Source organism: Lates calcarifer, linkage group LG17, assembly GCF_001640805.2.
Source record: "Lates calcarifer isolate ASB-BC8 linkage group LG17, TLL_Latcal_v3, whole genome shotgun sequence".
Taxonomy (NCBI): Eukaryota; Metazoa; Chordata; class Actinopteri; family Centropomidae; genus Lates; species Lates calcarifer.
Genome location: NC_066849.1, coordinates 19,915,793 through 19,934,416, shown reverse-complemented (window position 1 = coordinate 19,934,416; position 18,624 = coordinate 19,915,793). Strand labels below are relative to the sequence as shown.

Here is an 18,624-nt window from a genome sequence, read left to right as displayed (position 1 = left end):
GGTTTGTGCGTCGGGAGAAGGAGATTGCAGAATCTCGTTTTGAGGTTGCCCAAGGTGAGAGTTTGCGTTATCGTCTGAGGGTGGAGCATCTGGAACGAGAGCTGAAGGAAGTGCAGGACAGCTTGAGTGCCGCAAGGGAGAGGATGCAGGTGTGTGTTTATACAGGTTGACTCCTTTACAATAAAAAATGATTCTGCTGATTTTCTTTAGCTGTCACTCAGATTGATTTTATCAGGAATCTGTTTTGTTTTTGTTTTTTTTAAGTTTTCATTACTTTCTGTAGAGAAATTTGTTCCTTTTCCACCACCAAGGAGGTCATGGTCAGGTCAAGGACATTTTGCCTCCAGAAGAAGACACAAATATACAAAGTCTAACCTGGCCACTATGATTGAAACGTAAAGATACCATATGTGACTAAAAATCCAATTCTAATTTGACTCAGGTGACAGCAAAGACCCTAGCTCAGCATGATGAGCTGATGAAGAAGACAGAAACAATGAGTATCCTGATGGAGACCAACAAGATGCTGAGAGAGGAGAGGGACAAGATGGAGCAGGAACTGCAACAAACCCAAGCAAAGGTATCTGTTCCATTTTATAGAGATGTTGTGGTTGTGGTTTAATTTTATGTTTATTCCTATGGTATGCTGTGCTCCAGTAATATACTTAGTGAACTTCCACATCCCCTTGGTTTCAGCTCATCTTCTGTGTGTTTCAGGTGCAAAAGCTGGAGTCAGACATCATGCCACTGCAGCAGGCCAACTCCGAGTTGAGTGAGAAGAGTGGCATGCTGCAGGCGGAGAAGAAGATACTGGAAGAGGAGATCAAGCGCTGGAAGGCTCGGACACAGGTTAGTTAAAGACTAAACAGATAATGCTGCCTATATGAGGGGCAAAATATACCTGTAAGAAAAGCAGATTGTTCTGCTTCTTTAATGCTTGTGTTATAAGTTAAGTATACAAGTTATAAGATTATTTTATTTCTATGCTTTTATCTATTGACATCATTACTCAGGTTTTTTTCATGTTCTTCTAGCATTTGGTGAGTCAACAGAAAGATTCAGATCCAGAGGAGTACAAGCGTCTGCACTCTGAGAAGGAGGCACATCTCAAACGCATCCAGCAGCTCACTGAGGAGAGTGCCAGACTTAAAACAGAACTGACGAGGTGAAGAATAATGAAAGATATATACTGAATTGTTATTGAGCAGTATATTTGTTTACTGACTTCTTTTCCCTGGTCTGTTCTACCAGTGCTCTGTCTCCCATCTTGTCCTTCATTTTCCCAATCTCTTCATTTCCCTCTATAGGAGCAGTAACCAAACAACATCCCTGCAAAGCCAGATACAGAACTTGCGTGACAGCATGAATAAGATAACTGAGGAGAGAAATACACTGAAGACAGAATTGGATACCAAGAACCATGAACTTCAGGAGAAGGTGCGAACAATCACCCAGGTCAAAAAGATTGGACGCCGCTACAAGACTCAGTATGATGAACTTAAGGTGGAACATGACAAGGTGAGAACTTGGTAGCAGTTCCTCTCACAGCCTCAGTTTTTAATCCAAAGCATGGAACAAGTGCATTTTTGTATTGTAAGCGTTTAAGTCCATTATGAGCAGTTAATTAATGTTGCCTTTGCTATGCTGTTTCAAGTATAATCAATCTTTCACACTGCGTTTCCTCCAGATGGTAGCTGAGGCAGCAGCAGGTCCTTCCCAAGAGGAGGAGGCTCGCCAGGCTTCAGTTCAGGAACTTCAGAGCCTCAAAGATTCTCTGAGCCAGGCTGAAACCAAGACCAAAGAGCTGGAAGGACAGCTGGAGAACATAAACAAGGTTAAACATCACAGAGTCATGTTTTGTAATAATCTCTGCTCTTAAGATCTCATAGCTTGAGTAGTTTAAGCTGTTGCAAAAATATTCTTGAAACAGGCAGTATTCATTAATTTATTCAATTCACTCCATCAACACGTTTGGCTTTTTTTTTTTTAAACATACATCTCTGCCACAGGTGGTCACAGAGCGTGAGACTGAGGTGCGTAACGCCCAGGAACAGTCTTCCAGGCTGCAGACAGAGCTGACTAGACTGAGGCAGGAGTTGCAGGATAAGGTTTCTCAGGAGGAAACACTGAGGCAGCAGATGACTGACAAGGAGGAGAAGACCAGAAAGGCCATTGTTTATGCCAAACAGAAGATCAACCAGCTCATGGGTAAGAGGAAGTCCTATAACCACTGGGACTCTCTCTTCTGACTGTATTGTAGTGCTTCTTGTTTGGTTTATTTAAATCTAAGACCCAGCAATTTTATGTCCAGCCACCAAAGACCAGCTGCAGAAGGAAAATGATGAGCTAAAGCAGCAGCGTGAGGAGCTGGAGGTCCGAGTGAGCGCTCTCAAGTCTCAATACGAAGGCCGCCTGAGTCGGCAGGAGAGAGAACTGAGAGACCTGCGAGGTCAACAGGAGAGACAGGAGCAAAGAGATGAGCCAGCAGAGGCAGGTCCTAGCAAGGTGAGAGAATTTAAAGCTTTCACAAGCCAGATATTTTATTGATAGCCTTCCCATAAACTTCTAGAAATTACATAAACTTTCTGGCTCTTTCAAAACTACATTAAGTTTTCAGGTTTTGTTCCTGGAGCCAATGAATATTTTTAATTTAAAGAGTTTGGTAAATCTGTTTCATGGTATGAGGTAACTGTTCGGATTAGATTAATTTGCATGGTGATACTTGAGTATTATGACCCTCAGCATTTTGTTGGTGCCCTTCATGTCTGTGTCTTGATTCTCAGACCCAGGAGCAGCAGAGGAGCACAGAACAGAGACAGATCAGTCTGAAGACAACTCCAGCTGCAGACAGGGGCAGGTATGATACACAACCACTAAAACTTGTTGGTTGGGATATATAAAAATGCACATACCACTCTTCTCTCTACAGTTCTACGATTCTCATTAGTACACTTTCTTTCACTTGTTCAGATTTTTCTTACATTAAGTGTACATTAGTAGAATCAATATTCATACCCTTGTCTTTTCCTCCGTCAGTGCCAGCACCTCTGAACCTCCAACTGCCAACATTAAGCCAACGCCTGTAGTCGCTACAGCCAGCAAGCAGCCTGTCAACCCAGGGAACAAACCCACTCCAAGAGCAAGCATCAGGCCCATGATCACCCCAGCTACTGTACCCACACCAACACCCACAGCTACAGTCATGCCCACCACACAGGTGGAAACCCAGGAAGGCAAGTCTAACAGCAGCATTACAGATATGAGCAATACCTACTTAAAGACTGTTGCCCCTAGAAATTAGTGAGAAAGGGTACTCTAGTAAAGACATGACCATTTGATTAATTATCATACAGAGGACTTCCCATGAAACATGAAGGTCTGCTACAGAATCCTGTATTTCTAACCTTGATTCCTTAAATCTATTTTCTTTTAACTTTATTTCCACAGCCATGCAGTCCACTGAAGGCCCACAGGTGGAACATGTGACAGTGTACGGCAGTGCCAGTGGTTCTGTACGCTCCGCCAGCCCCAATGTCCAGACCACTTTAGCTAGCCCCATGCTGACTGTTCAGCAGACCCAGACCCAGACCCAGGCTACAGCATTTGTTCAGCCAACGCAGCAACAGAGCGTGACCCATACAGAGCCAGCCAGTCAGGAGCCTCCGCCTGTGGTTATTGAGGCAACACCTAGTTCCCAGGTGGAATGGCCTTCGACCTCCTCCACCTCCTCTGTGTTTGGCACTGGTGAGAAACTAAACTTAAAGTTGAGATTTCTCATAATAATGTTGTAAATTGGGAAGATATTGGAAGAGGACATGCATGTTTTAAGATACAGCAGAGGTACATATGCAAATGCCAGCTTCCTGTTTTGAAAATCGAGAGCATAGTGTTGGTGATGTTTTATTCAGATGTTCATTTTTTTAAATTGTACAAGATGGAACAAATACAGTTAAGTCCTTTTCATGTACCTGCTGCTACAGATTGAAAAGTACTGGACATGAGCATAGGCCCACATTGCTAGTGCAGCTATCCAGTACGATATTATTTGGTCCTTTTTGTAAAAAAAAAAATCTTTAAATGTTTTGCTTAAGCCCCCATTCAGTCAAGTTATGATTCTGAAGAATAATTTTACCATCATTATGAGGGAGATGTCTGAACAACAGAAATACATTATTTCCAGTTTCAGCAACACCAGGAACCTCTGCAATGTCCAAGAGGCCTCGCGAGGAGGAGGAAAGCACCACCATGGTCACTGACACAGAGATTACCCAGGAGGACACCTCCAGGGCTCCTATACCCAAGAAGCTGCGTATCATCCAGAGAGTGGGTCCAGAGGTGAGGAAGGGAGCGACACAGAAATCTGTGGAAAAAATTGTGTTTTTTGTTGTTTTTGATAATCTGAGAAGTGTTGGTGCAGCTCTGATTTTGTCATGTTTTCTCCTCAGGAGGAGGTGCTGCCTGAGGACAGTGCTGAGGCTGAGGGGGTGGTGCCAACAGACAGTCAAGATGGTGCAGAAGCAAGTCAGGTTGGCCATAAACAAAGAAATTGGCATGACTTCTGTGAAATCTAATTGGTGTGATGTGAGAGCAAACAAATAAGGCTGTTGATAAATAACAAACCAAGGTTCTTACATATATCTTATACATATCATTACAGTAATAACACTGTGAGCATTTCTCAATATCATCTTCACATTTCTTGTTAACCTCATTGTGACCAAAAATCAATTTTCCATCTGGAGACAGTTGGTGGTTTTCTCTTTGACTTTGACAGAGAGGATAAATATGGTGCAGCTTGTTCCATCTGCCTCTCGCTTGTTGTGTCACCTGCCATTCCACAAACAAACCACATGTTTATACTAGAAGAGTTCTGGCCCACCACATTTTTATTTTTACATTTTTCTACCAAGCAATCCCTTACAGATTTGCAACGAAGGGGAAACCCTGGAAATGACATTGTAATTAGCAGGAGAAGTTAATGTTAATAATGTTGCAAAATTACCAGTGATGATTGCTCATTGTTACCACATGTAGGACACATTTTTATGTCACTAAAAGGAGTTTTAAATATCAAGAGTAAATGTTGTACACAATGCCCAAAATTTGCCATACAGACAGAGGAGTTTCCAGCACTGGAGGAAGGAGAGGACAGTGCAGCTTCCCAGTCCATGACAATGGACCAAGAGGTGACCTTGACCCAAAGTGACACCACTGACCAGATGTCACAGGAAGTAATCGTCATAATAACAGACACAGAAAGTGACGAGGAGCAGGAAGAGGAGGACGAGGAGGAAGAGGAGCAGGTAGAAAGTGTTTTAAAAGGCAATAATATAAGTTGTTAGATACTAGTCACAGAATTTGTCTTTTTTGTTTCCTGCCACTAATGATTTTTCCACTGCTCAATGTAGGACTATGAGGAGGAGGAAGAAGAGGAAGATGAAGAAGAGGAGGAGGAAGAAGAAGAGGATGAGGAGGAAGACGAGGGAGGGATGGGAGAGGAAGGAGAGGAAAGCAACGAGGGGAGCGGAGATGGCAACGAGGCTTATGAAGAAGACGACACAGAGGTTCGATTAACTATGACACGTAACATGCTCACAGTTACAACTTTGACCTTTTCATACGTCCTCACCCACTCATGCTCTCACATCCAGTACAACACGTTAACCCTTTCCATCGAACTCAGTCGGAGATTCACTGTACCTGCTCTTTCCAACTCACACACTCAGTTTTTCCACACCGTCTCATTTCACTGTCACTCGCATTTTACCCCCATGTCGTAACTTTCTGTCTGCGTACAAGCTGTGTGTATGTTGACTTTAGTTGTTTACCTTTTCACTCTAGTCATGTTGTGTGGGATGAGACAGTGTCTGCAAACGTGCAGTTAACGGTCTTTTGCTTGTAAACTGCATGTGCGAAAAGTTGTTTGAAGTTGGGAATCTGCAAACCACTGTTGTCCGGTGCTATTTTTATGTTTTTGAATATTAAATAGTAAATTAATTAAAAGTAAAGGCAGTTTTTAGAAGAAAAAGACAACAATAACCTAAGTTTAATATAAAGCAACAGAATGTAGATTTTAGGTGTCTCATTCTATGCGACTAGATGAGACCATTAGATGAAGCATGTCTGAGACTCAGGATTATGAAGTTGCATTGCAGAACAATTTATAGGTTACTTGCACTTCTCTGTAGAAAACTGTAGTGATTTAAGTTATGCATAAACAACAAAAAATATTGGCATCCAAATCAAAGATGTAAACCAAAATTATGCTTGGTTAAATGTTAACTGCAATTAGATACTGTAGAAATCTCTCTCAGGGATACACACAACAAATGGCTGGAGTTAAAAGCCCCTTTCAAGGTGTGAGTGTTTCACTGTTATTCCACTGAACTGTTCTGTATAAAATATACCAACGCAGAATGGGGGTAGCATTGTTATCCCACCTTTAAGCTTGCAGCGGAGGTAGTAGTCACAGAGCCAAATCAACATCTGTTTTAAATGGAGAGCTGGAACAGCAGAACAGAAACCGACACTGATGACACACACTGGCTTGACATTATGCCTGCTTTGTTTGGCTTCAGTGTAAACAAATAAAGCCAGCATAATCAGGGGTCTTCTTAATAGCACTATAGCACAATCTCTGTGTAAAAGGAGCTAAAGAAAAGCCAGAGGAGGGAGGCAAAGGGATAAGTGATTCAGAAGGGTGTTTCCTTTTCCAGACAGGGGTGCTGGTTTTGTTGTTCTCTCTGCCAGAGGTCTAGGGTTAAGGTTAGGGTTAGGTGTGGTGTTTTCCCATTTAAACTACATCTATACAGTTTGTCAGTGTATGTAGGATTCTGTACCGTTACTCACATTTTAAACCTACATATATGGAAAGATTGTTTTCCTGGAATTTTGGACCTTCTCTGAAAGGCATCTTTGTTCCATATGGGGAGAAAATGAATCATAATCTGCATCTGGTGGTCTGCCATTATATCCTGGCATCTATACTGTGGGAACCATCCCATAACCTGCTTCCTCTAATTTTACCTGACTTCTGTGATTTTTTACTGCTCATCCTTAATTTGCTCTTTTTCTCAAATTATGTTTTTATTTGACCCAGTTTAACTTTTTAAAATTCTACTCACGATCTTCTGTGTCTTTCACCACTGCATTACCTTTATTATTTCCTTTTGTTCTTTCCTTTCTCAGGGAGCTGATGTAACAGACCCGGGCACAGAGACAGAGGAGAGTTTGGGGGCGTCTGACTCCACCCAGAGACCAGCGGATTCCCAGACACCCAGCTGTAAGATCCAGGAAACCCTGTCAAGCGCACATACGTACATCCACCTCAAACTCTCCAAATGTCCTCACTAACTGTCCCGCCATCCCATTAGTTATCTGACACTTGACATGATGACTGAGAAATGTGTAATATGTTGTTGTCTGTCTGAAGGGATGAGTGGCTCAACTTTTTGCCAAAATAAAGTTCATTTTCATAAAGGCTGCGTTACTTTGAACCATTTGGCACGTGAGTGGCCCAAGAAGAATAATTTCTTGAATATAATTTGAATTTTTTAAACATTGAGATTGACTGTGACTAATTACACAAACAATCTCGGATTAAATATTGGGGGAAAAAAACAGACAACAATACAATAGTAATGCCAATGCCATTCTGATCATACATTTGTCCATTACATTTATATTATTATATATTTTTTAAGCCAAGTCCTGTTTCTTAAACATGAGATCATGTTGATTTTTTCTCACTATTTTTGCATACTTTTTGGTAATATTTGATATTTAGCCTTGTATGTAATTTCTGCTGCGTTAAAATCTACCAATTTTGAGGCTATAATTTAATCAGTAGTGGTTTCATTGGTTTTTAATAAGAAGTTTTGTTTGTTAATCTGATCCAGTGTTTTTACTTCAGGTTAAATTGACCCATGTTTATTTGAACCCTTTTAATACTGTTTCAGTCGAGGGCAGTACGATAGAGGCCTTCTCTACAGAGCAGCCCATCACAAGCTCTGGTACGCGCATGCCCCAGTCGCCACGAAGACCAACACAACAGCTGCCCCCCCGCCTGAACATCCACCCGGCCCCAACATCAGACCTAGGACCACCAGCTCAGGTTCAGGTATAAAGGAAGAGTGATCTGTTGATATTAAAGAAGGAACATGTATAATAATAATAATAATAATGAAGTATTAGTAGTATAAGTAGTAAAGAAAATACCAAATATTTACTCTGTCTGACTTCTCACATGTGTGTTTTGGTATTTTATTAACACATAGTATTAATATCTTTAAATGCCACCTCTATGTTTAGATCACAAGCACCGCTCATCAGTTTTTTAAATTTCTGCTTTTACAGCGTATCCCTGTTCGACGCCAGTCAGTGGGGAGAGTCCCTCAGCTCACCTCTGGAGTGCCGGTTAGCGCTGTAAGTCACATCAACAGTCTGAGTATTTACACTCACTATGTCATCCATACAGATCACAGTGTGAAACCTACTGTTGAGTGTGTGTGTGTGTGTTTTTGTGTCCAACACTTTTCTGCCATCTGGTCCTCTGCAGCAACACTTCTTCGATGAGGATGACAGGATGGTTCCCAGCACTCCCACTCTGGTGGTACCACACCGCGATGGTTTTGACCAGGCCATCCAGTAAGTCTCACAGTAACTGGTAATACAGTACATGACCAGATATTATTGATCTAAAATGGGGTCTAGTTATATTTAACACATTTATAATATTACCACTCTAAAGATGACACGACTTTGCTTATACACCACTTCTTTTAATTTCTTTATTTTAATCATTCAGTTGATATTTTGAGATGTAACAAAAATTTTAAACTTCTGTATCTCTTAGATCACTCCATATGGTTATATTGCTGATGTACACAGAAAAAGGGGGATGAAAAGAAGCAAAATGTCCTGTAACTGTTATCAATCTGTTGTGTTATGGCACTGGATGACTGTTTTTTTGTTTGCTTGTTGTCAGTTCTCCCCAGGTAGCTGGTGTACCTCGCTTCCGTTTTGGCCCTTCAGAGGACATGCCCCAGACCAGCTCCTCCTCACACTCTGACCTTGGACAACTTGCATCGCAAGGAGGTACTCCACCACCATGTGTTGTACTGAGTAACAGCATTAAACACAACACCAGCAAACTGCGACATAACATGAAAGCTGTTTTTTAAGTTTGTTTTATTTTTAAAGCAAAGTGATTCTTGTCTTCAGGTCTTGGGATGTATGAAAGTCCCTTGTTCCTAGCAACTCATGAAGAAGAGTCTGGTGGACGCAGTGTTCCCACTACACCATTACAAGTTGCAGCGCCAGGTATCTGTCTCTGTCTGCCAGTCTGATATGAAGGGTGCAGTTCTTCTTTTATCAAAATACTCACAGCACAGCACAGCTGTGTCAGTAAAGTGGTTGGAAATGTTCACATTTGGTATCAGGTGCTGAAAAACCAAATCAGTGAGTGAATCAATATCTTGTTTTTATGTCCTTCGCTTCCAGTAACAGCCTTCTCAGAGGTGGCTCAGTCTGACACCACCGAGCACGCCTCCCAGTCTGTTCCCATGGTGAGCACGTCCACACCAGGTCTGGTGGTGCCAGGAGCAGTTGGCACAGGGGAGGAGAGAGACGATGTCTTCCTGGAGCCTGACACTGATAGGTGAGACTCACTCCTCTTTGCTGTTTTTCAGATGTATTTTTTTTTCCAGCTGTTGGAATTCAGACGCCCAGCCAGTGAGCATTTAGTGTTTGTTGCCATTTGAAGTCTAATACTGATCTGAAATCTGAACCTCTCTTTATTCATTTAACATCAGTTGCTTTTTCCATTTTTCATATCACTATCTGAATTAACTCTAAAACTCTACTGAAAATTGTAATGTTTAGAAAAGTTTCATCTTGGTATTTGTGTATTCACAGGTGATTTTTGACACTGCATGACTACATTTTTTTATTTATTCTTCTGTTTTCTGTGTTGGCATGTTTGTTCCAGGCCCAGTGCTGAGGTGTCAGTGGATCCTGTGGTGTCTCAGGGAGATGTGGAGGAACCAAGTCAGCCCTCTGACAAGGCCAGCCTCCCCTCCACCAGCCAGGAGCCCTCTTCCAGTTCTGCAGGTACAATGTAGCTTCATGACTGTGCAGCTTTTCAAGGTGTGAATTTCTGTCATGTGATTTCTCTTACAATGCCATGTCATGTTTTTTTTTGTTTTTTTTTAAAGATACAAGCAGCGCTCCACCTAAATCCTCTAGACCAGGTCCCAGCCGACAGCTGCAGCGCTGGCCAGAGAGCCGCGGAGGGCGTATGAAGAGAGGAGGTAACATGTTTAAAAGTGTTCTCACCTGATTGGGTAATTATTAGAGGTGGGAATCTCTAGTGACCTCACAATTCAATTCGATTACAATTCAGAGGGCTGTGATTATGATACTGAATGAGAGCAGAGTAGTTAAACAAGCGATGCCCAGACTTGTGTATTGTTAAAGAAACGTGATCGATCATTGTCATTGTCATTTAAGAGCGCAATAAGCTGCACCAACAGAGAAAAGTCCTGATTCTTCCTGACAAAAATCATCATGTTCACCACAGAGAGGTTACTGCAAGCTGATGTGGCATCTCACACATTTTTCTTGTAGTGTCTTTGAGTGAGTGACTGGCACATTTGTGTGGTTGCTGATCTTTCAAAGCAAATTAAGTCTGTTAAAAACAGGCAGCATGCTGAAAGTGCACAGGTCATCAGTGTCCTTTGCTCAAGTCTTCATCATTCCTGTGTTTTCTTTGCCCTCATTTTCTTTTATGTCTCCTCTCTCTGTCTAATTAAAGACAAAAATGCAGAAACTAATAATCAAAGTCAACAACATAAATCCAATAGTATCACACTTGGCTGATTCTAATAAACACGAGGCTTCTGCACAGACTTTTACAACAACACTACCATCTTTATTATAAGTCAGATATGAAGTCCCAGATTTCCTCTTTGATGTTTCAGACTTGTACAAAAAACTTTGAATAATAAAATAGACAAAGTTGCTCTTTTAATAAAGTATTTTTTTTAGCTTTAAAGCAACTTAAACTGATAGTTCAATCAGATATTCAATAACACATAATGCACATTAATTGCAGTGCAGCATGTTTTTGGCAGCTTTACGTGTATATGTGCACAGAACTCACATTTTCCACTTTTCAACCTTTAAGATGTTCACACAAATCCTGGTAAAGCATTTGTTTCATTTTAATTTCAAGTCAAAACATTTCATACACGTTGATTTATTATTATCCAGTTTTAATGTAGCTAAAAATAAACACTATCATTCTTTCAGTTTGTCCATTATGTCACAGATTTTATACAGCCACCGTACAGAATCTTTACATCAGTATAGCAGGCTTTTTTTAAAAAAAAAAAACAAACTATTTTTTATATCTTAACAGGTCAGGCATTTCCCTCTCGGGGTGTACACGGCAGACGGTTTGCCAGATGAAGCACTAATCAGAAAACTTGACAACCATGACTGGACGTCATTCCCATCAAAGACACATTTCTCATTTTCCCAATCAGAGCATTTAGATTCTGTATTCAGTCTTGATAAATGTTCTCTTGTTTTGAAGCCTGTTGTTTTTTGGTTTGCTTTTGTTTTTAATGTACTTTTTAAGTACCTTTTGTAATCACGGTCCATGCTGAAGCAGTGTGTTTTAAGAAGAATGTAATAAACTTTAAAACTATTAGAATACATTGGCTGTTATATTCGATCAGACTTTCTTTGGGCATTTGAAGATGTCATTGCTTTGAGGTGACGCGTTGGGTTTAGGCTCAGCGATGGCAGGACGTTCACCATCCATCCTCACGTTGTAGGACTTGGCTGCAGAAGAAAAAGAACTGTTGTTAGATGAATTCATTAAGCATTTAAATTTATGAATGGCATTTAGGATGTTTTTTTTCCAAGCATGTGCCAGTTTCCGTTTTAGTGAACAGACTCCACAATCCTGACTTAAGAGTCTACAGGAAATTTTTTTGGACCTGAATTTAAAGAGCTGTAATGTTCCTAGAGTGATGCAAATGACTAGAAAGTAAACACGTCCTGACATGACTCGTCTGTCTGCTTTAAACTGAGTGAAATGTTTAGCCAGGAACTACAGAATTCTTTAAAATATAGGTGTCATTATCAAAACCTTTTTTGTGGTTCCTCCAGTGAATGGACACCACCCTCAATGACCTTTACATCTGCCTAATCCCCCACCCCACCCTAACTCCAACACCCAGACACACATGGTCCTCGTTAGGCATTTCAGACATGATGTGGATGAGGTTAACAAATGTCTTGCAGACAGACAAGTGAATGGCATTTTGTCCTTGAAGATAAATCAGGGTGTGAGGCTTTATTGTGAAGAACACAGAGCTTGTAACCATAGTTTTCCAGTAAAGTCTCCGATAATACTGGAATGATTCACACCCTAAATCTGCTCAAGTGAGAGATATGGCTCCCGCACTAGGTATGTATTGATGACTTACATCTTGAGAAGACGTAGTATTTGTATCCCTCTGGTTCTCGGTTGATGGGGATGGACACAGCAGCTGTGATGGTGGAGGGGAAACCTCTCCAGGACGTCCTGATGTTGATTGTTGAGCCTAGAAGAGACACTGGAAACAAAACCGTGTAAAATTGAGTGAATTCCCTTTGATCACCCACAAGTTTTGTCATCTGAATGTTCTAACACTTTTAAAGGCGTTTTGTTTTTGATGTTCTCTGACAAAAACTCACAACTCTTTCACAGCTGTTAACCCAAAAACAACTACACACAGTCTATTTTGTTTCCATGTGTCATTTACCACATTATTTACAAGATGGACCTCGCTGCCCCGTTCACCTTGAAAAAGCATGACTCACTTTTTCAGAGAACTACATGTGTTGTAACACAGTAAACATTAATGTATGTTTAACCGAATCTGTTCAAATGCTCAGCAAACAGACAATACAGTCAGCAGTTACATTTATACAAAATAAAATGTAATTTATGCCGTTGTCCTTTAAAAATTTTAAATTGTTGTAGCACCTGCTTGTCGAACCATCCGGTTGCGGACTGTGTAAATGGCCAACTGGGGTTTCTTGCCACATGTTGAACCGGTGCCAAACTGGTATGAATATTTCTGGACCAATCCTCCTGGAAGAATCAAAAGTCAGAAATGTCAGAATCTATTCAGTCATTCAGAGTGTGTTTTGAGCTGAAAGGAAAAAGTATACTTAAAGTACAAATAAACAAATAAAACCATGCAAAACAACAACAGTCATCACCTCTCTTGAAGAAGTACACTGACTCTCTCCTCCTCTGGTACTGAGGCACAGACAGAGCAGCTGTGATGTGGCCCCGAAGCCCATCAAAGCCAGTTTCAATGACTTTAGGATAGCCAGGGTCCAAAACATCATTTTCAAATCTCCAGTACTGAGCTCCCTGCAAACATCCCATTAACACAAATCCTTAAAATCAAGCCGTGTCGACTGCTCATGCTTGTTCAGGTTAGATCAGTAGGTTTACCTTGAAAATGTATGTTTTGCCCTGGCAGTTGCAGCGGGTGAACACAGTGTCAATGGGGGAAGGGACACCCCAGACTTGTGTGATGCCTCGGGCTGGACCTGGCACCCTGTTTCTGTCCAGGAACCAGAAGTAGTGTCCTGTTAAAAAGAAAAGTAGTAGTGTAGTAGATCTACATAGTAGCATAAGAATCCCAAATACCTCAAAATTATTTTTACAGAGAGTTCTTGAGTAAATAATCTTAGGTACTTTCCACCACTGCTCTCTTGTATGTTAATTAACTGGTATTTGGTTTAACATGATATGGTTCTCCTATCTAATGACTGAACGCTTTCAGTATCAGCTTCTTGGCACTAACCTCTGAAAACCACCATTGTGCCGTTCCTCAGTGTGGTAACCGCACTGATCGGCCGCCCACTGCACAGGTTTGTATCATTGCTGTCATCTGAAAAAAAGAACACAATCATGAGGAAACCATCTGCTGGGATAAACAAGTACTGAGAAACTAAGCAATCACAGGGACTTTTTTGAGCCTTGTTTCCAATTTTAAAGGACTGCTTGATCCATTAACAGTGTGGGAAAACAGGCACCTCTAACACTTAATATAGTGTAGCCACGCTTTGAAGGAAGCTTTGTTCACCCAGAGGCTAAATGAAAAAACAAGGGAGCTCATAAACCAGGCTGCAAACAGAAATAATTATGTAAAAGAAACTGGGGGCCTCCATTTTTGCATTAGTGTTAGACTCATGTAAAATAGATTAGATCTTAGCAGAGATTACAGGGCAGAAACTTGGATACTGGTAGTGAAATTTTCCCTCTGGACCAGTGATAAGAACATTTCTCACCTCCTTGGTAGTCTCTTGTATCGTCTACACTCAGCGTTTGCACAGGGTCCAGAGGTTTAGTCTCGGGTTTGGAGGCAGGTTTAACCGGAGTTGGTTTAGTTGGTGATGGCTTGTACGGGTCAGGTTTGTCCTGGGGTTTGGAGGTGGGTTCAGATTCAGGTTTGATCAGGTCTGAGGTGACTTTCTCTGGCTCAGCTGTGGTTACTTGTGGTGTAACATCACCCTGCTCTGCAACTGTGGAAGAGGGAATGTGGGTCGTCAGGGCATCGAGCTCAGACGGGCCTGCTGTGGCATCCTCCAGTTTCTTCTCAGTATCATCTGCTTCAGAGTTTGAAGTAGTTGTGTCTGGGATGGGTGTCGGGTCTGAAGTTGGTGAGGCAGGGACAGTGGTGGTGACCTGAGACATTTCCAGGACTGTGTAGTCCTGTGTGTGTCCTGTCGACACTGAAGCCACTGTGCTGAGGGGTAGGGTTGTAACCTCTGGCTCATCAGAAAAGGCTTCAGGTTGTTGAGCATCAGGAACAAAGTTATCCTTGGGTTGTACTTCTGTCCCCAGCTCTGGGGTGCTGGCTGTAGGGGAAACCTCCGTTTGGGATGCTGATGTAGGGTTGGGCTGGCTGGAGACATCATCAACTGCTGTTATAGGCTGAGGGAGAATTGTTCCTGGGTTGTCTGAGCTGATAGGATCACTGGTATCTGAAGGCGAACAAACATCATCAAATCTTAGTTAGATTTGAATCAAATTTACTCAACTGTATTGAGAAGGAGGTTAATAAATGATCAAATTAATGACAGTGTATACAGATGAGTGACAAAGTAAAACTGTAAATTAGTAGACAAACATAATAAATGCAGATGTTTTCATACACTGAATGGACTGATACTACACAGACATGACATGACAATAACTTAAAACTGGACAATCTTAACCTGACATATAACACCCCTGTAAACTGGTGTAAATCAGAGGCGAGCAGAAAACTAGTTGCTCCTTGTCACCAGATCTCAAACCCAAGTGAAAAAATATCTTTTGAAAGAATGGTGTTCCTCCTCAAGTAAAGAGATTTGGTGTTGGCTGTTTTTTTTCTTTTTAACATCTCTGGATATCACATACCTGTGCTCTCAGTGGGGGCTTCTCCACTGGCCACATAAAGGGTGATGGTGCTGTCGTCAGCCGGTGTTGGTTCGTTATCTGAGGGACTCGCTTCTGTCTGGGAGAAGACTGTAATTGTCTCTGTAGTGAAATCCAGAGTGTCTGGAACTAGGGTGGGTTTAGTAGAAACCTGATCCAGGAGGTCGCCTGTAGACGATCCGTAGCCACTGGTGCCTTCAGGGTTTGGACTTGCCCCTGGATCCTCTGGTCCATTGTTGGAAAAGTTGTCATTTGGAAGGATCTGACCATATATATCTACAAGAATGTGACAAGTGAGAAGAGCAGTGCACTCAAAAATGTTTGATGTCTAGATTTGTTATCCAGAGATATCATTACTCACCATCACTGGGATTATCTGGTGGATATGAGGTTGGACTGACCAGTGGATTTAAATGGTCATCTGTGGGCAAATGAGCCAAATTCACATTTAAAAAAGGGCTCAGGTTTAACACAACTAATTTATTCAGTGCTATCTTTATTTTCCCTGTATTTGTTTATTTGAGCACACACATCGCTCAAGACTATGACACTCCAGATGGAAATGTCACAGCATGTCTTCCTCCTGAGAGAGAAGTACAAGGATACAAGACAATCTCCACCCACTATTCCAGCCGAACTCCTGAATTAAAAGAGCTAAGAAAATGTTCTGTCATCGTTTCTTGGCTTCGTTTTGTGCTTTCCTCTCTTGTGACTGAAGCTGTACCCACAACCCTCCTACACACTCATGACAACACTGCTTCCTTGTGTTTCTTTTGGCCAGGGAGGCTAATGCTCTTGGCTTGTTCTGGTGAGACTTGGCCCTCAGAGCAAACCACAGCGACAAAGCCGCAGTGTGGTAGTCGACCATAAACATCTTCCTGCCTTCTTCCTGACATACGTCTTTATAAATTCATCATGTTCACCTCATAATGATAATGTGAGTTATCTAAATTGCATTAGTTTACAAGTATAGTTCAGATAGTGTTTGTTACTGTAACTTGAGTCAGGTAACAGTGTGTGTAGCTTCCTTGATTCACCTGCATTGTTTCCCTCGCTGAATGTGGAAGTCTGCTCTGTTTCTTCATTCAGAGCTGGTTCTGTGGGAATATACATGAATAAAGGTTAGAGAGCTAACTCTGTAATAACTCATTTCCTTTAAATCCTAAATGACTGAAAATGTAATCAAGAATCAAACCTTTTGCCAAAGAAATATACCTGTGGGTTTGTTATTGTTTACATTATTACATGAACCAGTCTTCACTGGTGCTGTTTCACTGGCTGCTCCACTGATTTCCTCTGTAGTAATTACTGAGACAGAAAATATTGTCAAATTTAAACCAGTGCATCGGTGCAGATTACTGCGTGCGTTGCATGCTGCTCCACGTGCCGGTGGACATGCAAGTTTGTCATGTCACATTATTCCTGTCTTCTCTGCACTTCACCAGTCATGCACATCTACTAGTCTCACATTTCCATGATTAGAATTGCATGATGGAACAACAGAGAAAGGTGAGGGCTCATTTTAACATGCAGCCATGCTTTCACAACAACCATCTCTGTGTTTGCTGTTCATATATCAAACAGGCCATCAAATGTCAACACCCAAGATGTATGACCACTTTTAACTTAATCAGGATGGCAAATATTATGGTGATACTACTGATGATGAAACTGTGAAGGAAATCTATAGAGGTTAACATGCAGAAAATAACACACACACACAATCATGCTGAATGTGTTGGGCGAGACTTACCCTCTGCATCGCAGTGCATCTTGTAATCTGGACAACACTGCTTGTACTTTAGGCAGTCAGAGTCGCAGCTACACAGCCGGCCTCTCTTGAAAGTTTCTCCACATCGACCTTTACAGGAGTTTTCTGTTGCACACAAACACGACAGGAGTCAACTCAGCAGGCGTGTACAATAAAACTACACAGTGCTGCTTATATTCATCACATTAATTGTTTTTCATAAGGAATATAAGGTGGTATATGAAATGTTGCTCTCTTTGGCACTGGGGATTTGGATAAAAATCATGAAAAATCATTAGTATATTGGCATGAAAACCACATCTATGTGTAAAAAAAAAACTGTAATCAGTTCAAAAAACTGTCAGTAACACAAATGTTTGGACATCAGTGCCTCTAGGTTGAGATACAATTTCTGATACCACTAGTGATAGGGTCGTAAGAGAAAAGCCTCACTTGTGGTGCACTGAGATTCATAGTCTTTGCAGCACTCTCCATAAGACAGGCAGCTATAGTCGCACTGGCACATGTAACCCCTGTAGTACTCAGCACCACATCGTCCTCTGCAGCTCGCTGTTTATAAAACAGAGTACAAAGAAAAAATCTCAAGGAGAGACAGGCAGTGCAAGATAATGAGATGGTATCTGCACCTTTAAATTTTATATTATTTTTACTCCAGTATAACACAGTCAACTTGAGGGAACATTCTGTAAATGACACTGTGCCAGATATTGATGCACTGACAAATACACTGACATAGGTTGACCCACTGGTATATAATTATTAACAGAGTAAACATGAATGAGTACAAACACAGCAAACATCAGGAAAGCCCTTCATGTTTGATGTTTTTTTGGCACTGAGACTACTAAAAAGAGAAAACCTTTTATTTATCAGAGCAATACAAGCGTCAGACAAATTATACTCACTCTGAGCAGCACTAAATGTCAAGGCACAGGCCAGCAAAATAACAGCACAAAGTACAGTGGAAGGCATCTTCACATGAATCTGAAACTGAGACAAAAAAGAATATATTAATCTGATTTCCCTTTGTCAGCAGTGGATTTTATTTTCATGACTGAAAAGCCTGAAAGATAAGAGGGGAAATAAAAAGTAACTTACCTTGTTTGAGCCTCTGTCTGTCTGCTGCTGGAGTTTGGACTCTGTGTGGCTGCTTTTAAAAGGTTCAGAGAGACCGACTGAGTTTCCTTTAATTGGCAGATCCAGTCTAATTAAAAGTGTGATGATCTCACAGGATGTAGGGAGGATCCTCCAGTCCAGACCATAGGTCCAGACATCATGATTCCTCACAAACAGCTGGAAGCACATCAACACACATCTGTGCCAGACAGACGACTGACATCACACTTCTGAGCAAAAGAGA

At 41.3% G+C, this 18,624-nt stretch overlaps 2 protein-coding genes across 2 annotated transcripts in view; one reads left to right on the top strand and one right to left on the bottom strand.

Moving 5' to 3' along the window:
• The window catches only part of tprb (translocated promoter region b, nuclear basket protein), a 22,525-nt gene extending 10,807 nt beyond the window's left edge, over positions 1-11,718 (top strand). The window contains 25 exon segments of the mRNA XM_018695969.2: positions 2-149; positions 443-580; positions 718-849; positions 1,035-1,165; positions 1,308-1,518; positions 1,688-1,834; positions 2,010-2,208; positions 2,312-2,505; positions 2,784-2,857; positions 3,037-3,233; positions 3,448-3,744; positions 4,181-4,335; positions 4,446-4,526; positions 5,115-5,303; positions 5,409-5,564; positions 7,189-7,282; positions 7,959-8,119; positions 8,356-8,424; positions 8,558-8,646; positions 8,987-9,096; positions 9,223-9,321; positions 9,502-9,658; positions 9,989-10,110; positions 10,215-10,310; positions 11,420-11,718. Of these exon segments, the coding sequence (XP_018551485.1) occupies positions 2-149; positions 443-580; positions 718-849; positions 1,035-1,165; positions 1,308-1,518; positions 1,688-1,834; positions 2,010-2,208; positions 2,312-2,505; positions 2,784-2,857; positions 3,037-3,233; positions 3,448-3,744; positions 4,181-4,335; positions 4,446-4,526; positions 5,115-5,303; positions 5,409-5,564; positions 7,189-7,282; positions 7,959-8,119; positions 8,356-8,424; positions 8,558-8,646; positions 8,987-9,096; positions 9,223-9,321; positions 9,502-9,658; positions 9,989-10,110; positions 10,215-10,310; positions 11,420-11,469 (3,496 nt within the window). The 3' untranslated portion in view covers positions 11,470-11,718.
• On the bottom strand, positions 11,199-18,624 carry prg4b (proteoglycan 4b). The gene is made up of 14 exons (XM_018695989.2): positions 18,363-18,624; positions 18,170-18,254; positions 17,697-17,813; positions 17,247-17,369; positions 16,531-16,590; positions 15,855-15,914; positions 15,476-15,769; positions 14,362-15,057; positions 13,875-13,961; positions 13,520-13,656; positions 13,279-13,435; positions 13,040-13,147; positions 12,498-12,626; positions 11,199-11,847 (listed from the first exon to the last, which is right to left on the bottom strand). Exons 1-14 carry the CDS (start codon positions 18,567-18,569, stop codon positions 11,738-11,740), a joined length of 2,370 nt encoding a protein of 789 aa, XP_018551505.1. The 5' UTR covers positions 18,570-18,624; the 3' UTR covers positions 11,199-11,737.

Coding starts and splice junctions, on each gene's coding strand:
- prg4b (XM_018695989.2), bottom strand. CDS start 18,569: ATGTGCTTCCAGCTGTTTGTGAGGAATCATGATGTCTGGACCTATGGT. Junction 15,770..15,854: donor ACCAGATAATCCCAGTGATG/GTGAGTAATGAT, acceptor ACATTCTTGTAG/ATATATATGGTCAGATCCTT. Junction 12,627..13,039: donor CCGGATGGTTCGACAAGCAG/GTGCTACAACAA, acceptor TTTTGTTTCCAG/TGTCTCTTCTAGGCTCAACA.